The 11,429-nt window shown below is 36.4% G+C and overlaps 1 protein-coding gene across 2 annotated transcripts; it reads left to right on the top strand.

The window, feature by feature from the left end:
• The first annotated feature begins 2,897 nt into the window (after window positions 1–2,897).
• On the top strand, window positions 2,898–4,180 carry LOC121783925 (transcription factor bHLH162-like). 2 transcript variants are annotated; one of them, XM_042182113.1, is made up of 3 exons: window positions 2,898–3,068; window positions 3,136–3,485; window positions 3,867–4,180. In XM_042182113.1, the coding sequence occupies exons 2-3, from the start codon at window positions 3,141–3,143 to the stop codon at window positions 3,942–3,944; spliced, it is 423 nt and encodes a 140-aa protein (XP_042038047.1). In that variant the 5' UTR covers window positions 2,898–3,068; window positions 3,136–3,140; the 3' UTR covers window positions 3,945–4,180. The 2 variants fall into 2 exon arrangements, with proteins under 2 accessions (XP_042038047.1, XP_042038046.1); XM_042182112.1 differs by having other exon boundaries at window positions 2,899–3,068; window positions 3,129–3,485.
• The last annotated feature ends 7,249 nt before the right edge of the window (window positions 4,181–11,429 follow it).

Here is an 11,429-nt window from a genome sequence, read left to right as displayed (position 1 = left end):
TGATCAGTTTAAATGTTCACTGGATCCATTCACAGGCATCTGCAGGTAAAAGACACCCATCGATCAGCTGGATCAGTTTGACCTTCCGATTTGATCAGTCCACAACGACAGGAGAATTCAGAAATCAACTACGAAAGAGAAAATAGACAACAAAACACACATGACACACTCCAAGAGGTTTCAGAGCTCTAACGAGTTAATTCATTAGGGTTGTTGGGTTAAGCTGGCCAGGCCAGGTTGCGAGTTGGCCCGTCGGGTTGTATTTTTTAGTTAAAAATACTACATTTTTGAGTTTTTCTTGTATTTTTGGATTTCATATGCCACATTAAATTAGTCTTCTTAAATCTTCATTCCACACATTTCTACATGGTTGCTAGGTTACCACCGCCAAAGCCAATCAATAAAAAATTGATAATTAACCCATCAAAAATCGACTATATTTATCGTTATAACAATGATTATGAACAATGCCAAAATAATGACACGAATTCAAACTTTAATTCAAATTTATTGCTCCAATTTTAATTTAACTTTATTTATATTATAGTATATCATGATGAAAGACTCATCTCCAACTATTACGTGAAAGTCATGAAAATTTGAAGGTATTATGTGATTCTAAAACTAGGTATAGAAAAATATAAAAAAATTATAATCAGTTTACAGAGGAAAATTTTGATTCCATAAGTTTGTTTTCGAAAGCTTTTTGTCCAAATAACCCGATGGGTCAGCCCGAAACTCGATGGATTAGGATTAGAGTTGAAAATTTATAACCCGAAAAAGTTATAACCCGAATAGCTTGCACCCAAATAGTTCGATAACTCGAATGAATTGGCCCGAACCCGAACGAATTAGCCCGATTGACATCCCTAACTAAAATGTTTTTAATATTTCTAACTTGCACACTATTCGAAATACAGTTAGGTACTATGCTTACTAAATTATTTTCAATATTATTTTTATCTTGCTCACTATTTAAAACCCATTTACTACTACTTAATTGTTTTCAATTTGTCAATGGTACGTGCAATCAAGTGTCTGAATACGACGTACAATTCTATATTCGTGATTTGTGTTAAGTGGGCTTTGACATTAAACTAATTCATTGATTCGGTTTGTCGTACCGACGTGATTAGACCCTCTCTAGCTGCTACGCAATTTTGCACAACCGACTTTGTTCGTGTACTCCTTCCGTTTCTGTTTAACCCATACATTTTTCAATTTTGGACGTCTCACTCAAAATTGGTAATTTCTATATCTCACTAAACATGACTCATTTTTCTTTTTGATTTGTCCCAATCAAAATAACCTATTATTAAAAATTGAAACACTTTTGTCTTTACTTTATTCGTTCTCTCTTAATTTACTCTCTCCACTTAACATATAAAATAAAATTGTATATAAACCCTTGCTACCCAAGGAAGAGATCATCTTACTTGGGACGGAGGGAGTACATTTTTAAATATAAGAACATCACTTTTTTACTTTTTCTTTTCTTATTTTATTTTCTTCATTTAACTTACAAAAGAATACTATATAAAATCTAGTGAGGAAACAAATATATTAAAAAATTAAACGAAAATCTAGTGAGGAAACAAATAGATTAGAAAAATAAACGAGGCCAACTTGTCAATATTTTTCACAAATTTGGAAGGCGAAGCCAGAAAAAATTATAAATGTGTTTTGGCTTAAGATGTGGTTGTATTTGCTTCCACGAGCATTAGTTATAAGTATCGTTTAGATTTCAGACTTGATTAGATAGCAATAGTACAAAATGCTTAAAGGATCGACACAACAAACAGTCGCACGTTTATATTATGTTAGTCCAACATTTACAACAAAAATTAGTCGCACGTTTAAATTATGATAGTCCACCGTCCACATTGTTAAAGTCGTATACAATTCTCACCGACTTCAAAAAATGAGCTAATAAATGGTGAAAATTTTGTAAAAATGGGAATTAAAAATGAATTGTCGTTCATTGATCTTTACTTTTAATCAAATTTAGATAATATTACTAGTCCTTAAAAATTATGGACATTTGAAACATTACGAGAATTAATGCACAATTGGTAAATTAAGAAAGAGATAGATAGAAAAATTAATTATAGTATTGTTAGTAGAGAATGCGGTTCACCTTATTAAAGAGAATGAAATTATAAAAAATAGAACATTCCGAATGGAAAATGTCCTTATTTTTATGAGACAGATGGAATATAATTTTAAATATCCTCACTTTAACCTGACACATGCATCTAGTATGAATAAAACTTCCTAAGTATTATCGTGACACTCAACAATCTACTAGAATTGTACAATCAAATTAAGACTATTCGTACAAGTTGTATAATTTCTAATGACTACCTCAAAGTTGGTGGCTTCCATTTAATTTTCCCTATGTATAATGAAAATCTCAAATTTGGCATCAAAATAATTTGTCCGACTCTAATCGAAATATAAATTATCTTTTCGAATTATTTATTTGAATGTTCTCTAGTTTAAATCCAAGATAGTGTGTGAATTACTTTGTGAGGAAAAGTCTTTTTCAATCCTTATGATTTTTACTAATCGTTCCCGTTTATTATTAAGACTGGGGAAAATTTTACTATGATTTTTACTAATCGTTTCCGATTATTATTAAGACTGGGGAAAATTTTACTATGATTTTTACTAATCGTTCCCGATTATTATTAAGACTGGGGAAAATTTTACGTTTATTCGATTACAAAAATGCACATTTTTTCAAATGAATATACATATTGTGAAAAATGCTCATCATGTGAACTTTTGTAGACACACCGCCTTTTTTTTCTCCAAAATTGACATTAACTAATTTGTTTTCTTTTCTGAAAAAACCCAAACAAATTTAGTTTTCAAGTATATAAATGTTGCACAACGTGTACCACTTCACCTCCCACACTCACTAGAAAATTGTCAAGCATAAAATTATGAATCACCCTATTTCCCCATCCACATATGATAGAAAAACTATTGAAAAAAACAGAAGAAATCAAATGAAAGCTCTCTACTTCAAACTCTGCTCTCTCCTTCCTCCTCAATCTTCAAAGGTATTCATCATTTCTCCATTTATTCTATTTTTTAAAGCTAATTTAATATTTTTTTTGTAGGAAATAGGTAGCATGTCTGATCAATTAGGAGAAGCTGCAATGTACATAAATGAGCTACAAGAGAGGCTGGAGGTGCTGAAGCAGAAGAGAAATTTTTTGAAGGTGCATAAATCTGTTAGCTCCAGTTTTAGTTTTAGGGGTGAATGTGAATCCAATGCTGGTGGAGGGCCGAACCAACCGTCGTCCCTCGAAGTTCATGCCAACCGCTCGAGTCTTGACGTGGTTTTGGTGACTGGAGTCGAACACCGGTTTATGTTCAAGGAAATTATTAGGATTCTAACCGAGGAAGGTGCTGATGTTGCTAACGCGGCTCTCTCTGTGCTGGACGGGACCGTATATCACAATGTGTATTCCGAGGTAATCGAAAAGGGATTAATTCTAAAGTTCACATTTTTATTTTGGACTGTCCACAAAATAATGTCTAATTTTTTTTATCGGTCTCAACTCCACTGCATTATTCACATCCCACATTTATTTTTTTCATAGTATCTTAAAACTCGCACGTTAGATGTTTACATTCCACATTTATTTTTTTCATATACTATTTCTTAAAACTCGCACATATTCGCCTTTCACATTTATCTTTTCTGATGCACTTCTTAAAACTCGCACCGGTCAAAGTGGACCGACGGTGTACTTCACGATAGTGTTTCATAATTTATTTTAATATTTGTGTCACGTGTTACACATGCCCTTGTAAAAAGAATAATGTTTTGGCCTTTTGGGGTTGTGGTGCAGATTGGAGGGAGTGGATTGGAAATTGGAGGTGCAAGAATTTTTGAGAGGCTGTCAAGATTTCTGGGTGACTGCAACTGATTATTAATAATTTTTTGCTCATATATTTCCATCTCTAAATTTTTTGGAGATGGAAATTGATGCAAGTGATCAGTCAATCCATTGTGTAATTTCAAGTAAGTGATTTGTGATGTTGAGGTCGTTTTTACAGACAATGAGAGTAGCAACAACAATAACAGTGGTTGCTACGGCATGAGATGTGATAATTGTGTTCAACATTAAATAAATGATTAGAATAAATTTGTATCGTCATTCAATTTCCTCATTTTCCCCGTAGAATGTCTCTACAGATTCTAATAAAAGATTACTATTACAGTTGTCCCACAATAATAGCTACATTTTGCTATTTCAGTACGTCCTACAATAAGAGTTACATAGATCCTACATTTCATTAACTTTCTTCACTAATATTTTATTATAAAATTAATATAAAAAAATAAGTCTATATTCTACTAACTTTCCCAATCTACTATGGTTTACAATTCTTAAATCCGTGACCACATCAAATGTGGCTCCTATTATGAGAAGGAGAAGGAGGTAGTAATCGTTAGACATTGACACCACTTGTTGTCCATTGATTTAATCTTCACTATAATGCATTACACTTAAACTAGTCCCTTATTACATAATTAAGATCAATTAAACCATGTCTAATTAATTATAGATGACTGAGATTTTATTAAATTGTGCATCACCATACACTTACTAGATATTTGTCGATGAAAATATAAAAAATGGACCCTGATGATTAAACTCATTTCCGCGTCGTTTCAATTACAGCAAACTCATTTCAGAAACATTTAAAAGCTTCTTCTCATTAGAGCATATATTTGATACCCAAAAGAGGTGGTAAGAAACTCAACCAAATTTTAACCGAGAAATTCATTGAAAAGGTGTTACTTTGATTGTGTTTGATACCTATAGTGTTGGAATAAAGAAATTAATTAATTGGAGAACAAGAAAGCAAGGGATGAAGATATGGTAAGAATAAAGAAGGAAATCAATGAAGATTATGGAAAATCAAATAAAAAGGATATTAGTATAATTAGAATATATTTTCCATGTTTAGCTAGAATTAGAGTCTATATATAGTTGTGTAACCATGGAGAGAATAGAATTCAAGTCATTCACAATGTAGTCTTTAAAGTTATACCCGTCTTTTACTTTCTGCAATAGTCTTTTATTTTCCGCATTATATTTTCTAACATGGTATCAGAGCAGGTTCGATCATAGGGATCGATCACTGTCTCTATATAAAAAAATAAAAACAGCCTAGCCTTCTCCTTCTATGCCTCTATTGCAAAAAGAAAAAACCTTCAGTCATCGTCCCTTTCCAAAAACTAGCAAAACCAAGCCAAAACCCTTTCAAAAACAGCCATGAATTAGCCCCAAAAATCTGACCAATTATATAGTTATAGCCTAACAGCCAAATCAGCTAATAACCTTTCCAAAAATAGCCAAAAATAGCTCCAAATAATCAAGATAAATAAACCAGCCAAGATATCTTCCCAAAAGTCCAACAAAGTCTTCCATCTAATTCTTCCCATACCAGAAGCGAATTCTTGCAAATAAACCTATGAACTGTCGAATCTACCATAGCCTAAAACTGCCAAACTATCCAAATATCCAGCCAAGAAACCAACATACCAAATCACCCTAAAACAAATCCCATAATCTCAAAATACCGAGATATTATCAGTTCAAATTACCGAGCTGGGGAACCATGACACCAAAAAGGTCGTCTCTGCTGCAGGGATGGAGAAAGGCTAGAGAGGCCGTTGAGAAAGCCATTAAAGCCGAGGAGGTTGAGAAACGTGTCGTCGACAAATTGTTCGGCCCAAGAGAAGAAGTAAACTACACAACAATTCTGTCGTTCAGAAAATAAGCAGATCGGACCGATCCAAATATGGAGTCCCGTGTGACAGAGACGCCAACTATTGTTGCCTTAATTGTTGGGTGTATTCCCTTCAAATGCATGAATTCGAAGAGATGGTGATGATTTACCTAGAAGGTAGCTGAGGTGGTCATTATCAATTCAACTAGTGGAACTGGTATTCTGTTTCGATGAATTATCTAACCGAGGGGAAGAGGACAGCCCCGCTGGAAGATTCATCGAGTTGTTAGGAGAATGGCTGGCTGAAGTTTATGCCTATGAGTTTGTGGAGGGGATCCCATGGACGGGGAGAAGAAGGCTGCATCGGAGTAGCGATGGAATAGATCGAGTCTCCGAGGCGGAGATGCCAAAAGGGAAAGAGTTACCGTATTCAACGGAAAGAAGAAAACATAAAAAGGAGCCAATCTAGAGAGGTTGCATGCCATCTGTCGAGAATGGCAGAGGAATTCCACCACCAAGCAGCCAACGTCTGTGAGGTGAATGAGAAAGTGAAAGTGATGCCGTACAGACGTTGAGGCGAGGGAGAGATAATGCTGATGAAGAGGCAGGTAACCGGAGTTGGAAAGAAGGTTAAACCAAAGAGGGCAGATCAGCCCTATTGGAGTCTTGGAGAAGGCCAAGGAGAAAGGTGGCTACATGCCCGAAACCTCTCCTCGATCAAAGATAAAAAAACAGAGAAGGAGTTCACGTTTTGTCCGGCCGAGGGGGAGAGGAAGTATGTGACCGAACAACTCTCCAAATCTATGGTGGCCGTGAAAGCCAAAGATGACCTGCGGTGAGAGGGCAAGAAAGCTACCAAGGCGTAGCCCACACACCGATAGAGCGTCGATAATATGATGCAAAAGGATCGATGATAAAATGGCCCAATAGAAGCTACCTAAGACAGACAGCAATGAAAAATTATCCGACAGAGGAGGAGAGGACAACCCCAGCCGAATAATTTATCGAGATGACATGAGCAGCAGTTAATAGCCCGGATAAAGAGAAAGCCAATGAGAAGGCAAACACGACGCATACAAGAAAGGGATCGCTGTCCAAGGCCCAAAATGATGGAGGCCGAAGATGGGCGACTAAAGGATGCCGAGAAGATGGTTACATAGAATGAAGTAAACTAATTGATCGCCGCGAAAGGAGCAGCAGTAAGAAACTTGCCGGACGCAGCTTGTGTCGGCTTCAAAACTGGAATCCGTCATGGGAGGAGACCGTGGAGGTAGTGGAGGTCGTGAAAACATTGCCAAGAGAAGAGGCGGTTGTGTTGCAGCACCAACAGGATCAACCCTGTTTAATGAACCATCCGGCTGAGGGGGAGAGTAGTACCACTGCCGGAGAGTTCCACCCACAGTACCGAGAAACCAGAAGGAGGCGGCTCATCAGAAGGAGGAGTCGCCATCCCCGGAGAAGAAGGCTGACTGCAGCCGGAGAGAAAATAACAGTAGTCAAGATAAGGAGTTCACGGTTTGTGAAGGAGAAACGAGCAGAAGCCGACCAATAGAGGAGAAGCTACTTCCGAAGAGGTGGCACCCTTGAGAGGCTGCGAACTCATGTTATAATGGATGAAGTGTTTGGCCGAGGGGGAGATATCAGCCACTGCCAAACGATTTAATGAGATAATTGCCAATGACGAAGACGACGCCAACGTCTGCGCAACGAGGGGGAGAGAGCTAATGTCGCCGCCACACAATGGCCGCGAAGCGTCGACTGTTGAACAATAAAAAACTGGATTGAAGGAGTAACGGGAGAATTCTCACCGTCGAGAGAGTGCAGACTTTGGATGGATGACCAAAAGTATTGTCAGAGAAGTATTCTCTCCACGGAGTTCGGCAATAACTCGGTGGAGGTGGCATGGTTTGAGAGTATGTCACCGGGGGAAAAAACCCATGAAGAAACATAAAGGAGACTGATGGTTTCACGTCTTCATTTTTAGAGAAGTAAATTTGGGCCATGTGGTTATTAGGCTCAAGAAAGAAAAGAAATGAAAATAATGGACTCATAGTTTGAGTTTGGAATGGACCGAGAATGGTCTAAAATGGCTCCTAGACAAGAGCAAAAACTGTCTAGATTAGCTCCTCGACAAGAGTCAAAACTGTCTGATTTAGCTCCTCGACATGAGTCAAAACTGTCAGAACTAGCTCCTCGACAAGAGTTAAAACTGTCAGAATTAGCTCCTCGACAAGAGTCAAAATTGTTAGAATTAGCTCCTAGATACGAGCTAAAACTGTCTGATGGCTCCTTGATATGAGTTAAAACTATCTAAGATGACTCCTAGATACGAGCAAAAAACTATCTAAGATAGCTCCTAAATATGAGTAAAAACTGTTTAGACAAGCTCCTTGACACGAGTTAAAACTGCCAACAGAAAATTGAAGAGCTCCTTGACACGAGTTAAAACCGTCAACAGAAAATTGAAGAACTCATTGAAACGAGTCTAAACTTTCAATAACTCTTTGATACGAGCCTAAACAATCAATGATGAATTGAAGAAGCTCTATGATACGAGCATAAACTGTCAATGGAAATTAAAGAACTCTTAAATACGAGTATAAACTATATATCAAACTAAAGATCGTGCAAGTTAAGTGCCGAAAAAGTCGACACTCAACTTGAGGGGGAGTGTTGGAATAAGGAAATTAATTAATTGGAGAACAAGAAGGCAAGGGATGGAGATATGACAAGAATAAAGAAGGAAATCAATGAAGATTATGGAAAATCAAATAAAAAGGATATTAATATAATTAGAATATATTTTCCATGTTTAGCTAGAATTAGAGTCTATATATAGTTGTGTAACCATGGAGAGAATAGAATTCAAGTCATTCACAATGTAGTCTTTAAAATTCTACTCGTCTTTTACTTTCTGCAATAGTCTTTTATTTTCCGCATTATATTTTCTAACAGATAGAAGTAACACTAACCACCGAGTAGTTATTTATTTTAATTTTCTGGTTCGTGGCACATTATTTGAAGAGTATTGACATTGTTACCTCTAAAGTATTTTGAGAGATTTTCGTAGTAGAAATGTTTTGAGAAACCTAAAAAGTTGTGTTCTTGTGATTTATTTCCACAGTCGCAATTATTGTTTATTCTCCTGCTGTGAAGCTCTGTTTGAGGAACCTTGAACAACTTATTCAAATTGAGAAATTTCTTTGCTAAGTTTGAAACCTTGGAAACTATGTTTGAGAAATTTCTTTACTAAACGAATGTGAATGAGTTAGTGGAATGTGAGGTCCGCTATCAGAAGTAGTAAAAAGAAAGTAAGTATTATAAGTATTTACTGATAGATAAAAAAGGAAACTAGTACAAGTAATGACAGACAGATGGAGTATCATTTTTACCGAATAAAAGATTTCGAATTTGATTAATTCCATAGAATTCAATTCCATAAAATTCTTATTCTAATTTTGTGTACTAAACGGACCCTTAGTGATTTTTATCTATTCATCCAAGTGTTTGGCGTGTACTAACTTACTAGAAATATGCAATTCTCATACAGTGAAATGACGCTCTGGTTTGCAAAATAGTTCAAATTCCTATTATATCCATAGTTTTTGTATTCGTCACCAACACATTCTCTGTCAATCTTTCTACCCTCACGGTGAAGGCTTGGAGAAATTCTTTAGCAACACATTGTCGCCGCTGAGGATTTGAAGGTTGGGAAACAATTTGGTCAAGGAATCCACTCGTTTAGAACATCGAGACTGCAACCGCTCATCAAAAATTTGCATCTATTGTTCGATTTCTATATTGTAAATTGCTCTCTTCCTACGATCTAAATGTTAGAAATTCTTATATTCATCTAACGAGCGCAGTGAAAACTACATACAAAAATAACAGATCTAGATTCATAATCATATTATAAGTTGAGCGCGTAATACACAACGGAACTAAATCTTACTTGTTGTGCTGTTTTCTTCGATTGATTGAATCCTGCAAGTTGAATCCACTACTATCGAGGTCCACGTGCAATCCAATCTGATGCAGGAACTATTCCGGTACAATTACTCCGTAGAAGAAAGCTAGGAATTCTCTCTACAAAGCTTTATGTATTTCTCTCTATTGTTACACTATTTCTCTTCCCCACAATGGAGAATAAATAATCAATAAATAGATGAAGAGTCACTAAAGCTCCATGATTGTTGGGCTTATGGACTAATATAATTGTCGCCCAACTATAATTACTTAATCCATATTAATCTAATTCTAGCTCATTTCCTTTCAATCTCTCACTTGGATTAGCATTAGATATAATACGCAGTTCCAACTTTGTACCCTTGAGCGGATCAAAGTACACATATAGTGTGACCCTTTAGGCCCTCATTATCGACGACGATCTAATCGGAGTTTGCACAAAACTCCTAGACTGTGTTGACAGCGTAGCTCGATGTATGAAGGACGTTTACGTGAATTCTGTAAACAAGCCTTTACACAAAGTTTATAGTAATATCCTTTCATTCACGAACCACCCGATTGAGCCTAAGATTTGTCATGTGTCATCCAAATAGCTCAATCACTTTATCTCATCTTTATTAAATGACTCATTCGATCATATTCAATTACTTAATCGAATATATCTTTGCATTGGCCAATAACTAAGTGGTTAAGTAATATAGAGAATTTGAGTGTTTTCTCGAATTTCTTATCAAGGAATGAATCTCATTCTTGGCCCAACTACCATTTCCATTTATCTTATGATGTACCCAACACAAGTCTGTGTCTTAATCCTCCGAGTGGAGGCAAAGCGTTGTACAAGGTCAAAGCACACCACTCAACATACAAAATGTGTAATGACCTCAGATCCAAGGACTATTACATACTTCATGTACTAATAAACTATAGACACTTAACAAAACAGTTTAATTAATATCCAAGCCCCCTAGCTCAAGTGGTTGAGGAGGGTGGCAGGGATATCGCACCATCCTGGAGGTCTCGAGTTCGACTCCTGGATGGCGCAACTTGGGATTAATTTCCCCTGTGGGCCTAAACAATGCTTGTTGCCTTGGGGCTTTGCAAGCTTACGGGCCTGGACCCGTCTGAGGGTGGACAACTTACGGGCTTGGACCCGTCTGGGGAGGCTAGTTCGTGCGGCCACGAGGGGCTGGGGGAGGCTAGTTTGCTTGCCAATGTATATCGAACTCGAAAAAAAAGATATATTGTTGAGGTTATTTTAGTCCATATAAAAAATAACATGATATTCTCTCTTTAAAACAGTTTAATAGTAGGGTATGCCAATACTCTCCAAAGTATATCATTTGTCCATCACGAGTATCTAATATCTCATAGTTGTGAGAACAACTACATTCTCGAAGAATGTGATGCAAACCCCATGCTAACCTATAACATATCAATAATATCCCATTATTGATGATCATTGGTTAGGGCTATTATAGAATTACACTATATCATTAATGTCTCACATCATTAACGACAGTCATAATTCAAAGCAACAAATATTTAGAATAAAGACAAACATGTAAACAATTATTCCAATATGTGCGCAAAACCCACGGAAAATAAAAATTTTCATAGGATGTGATCAAGTAATATTGTCTCAATACAAAATGTTTCTAAGACACATAAAACTTTAACTCCCACCGATTCAAAGCCATCTACCAACA

This window comes from Salvia splendens, chromosome 21 (assembly GCF_004379255.2).
Source record: "Salvia splendens isolate huo1 chromosome 21, SspV2, whole genome shotgun sequence".
Taxonomy (NCBI): Eukaryota; Viridiplantae; Streptophyta; class Magnoliopsida; order Lamiales; family Lamiaceae; genus Salvia; species Salvia splendens.
The sequence above is the reverse complement of the archived record's forward strand: the minus strand, read 5'-3'. Positions and strand labels throughout refer to the sequence as shown.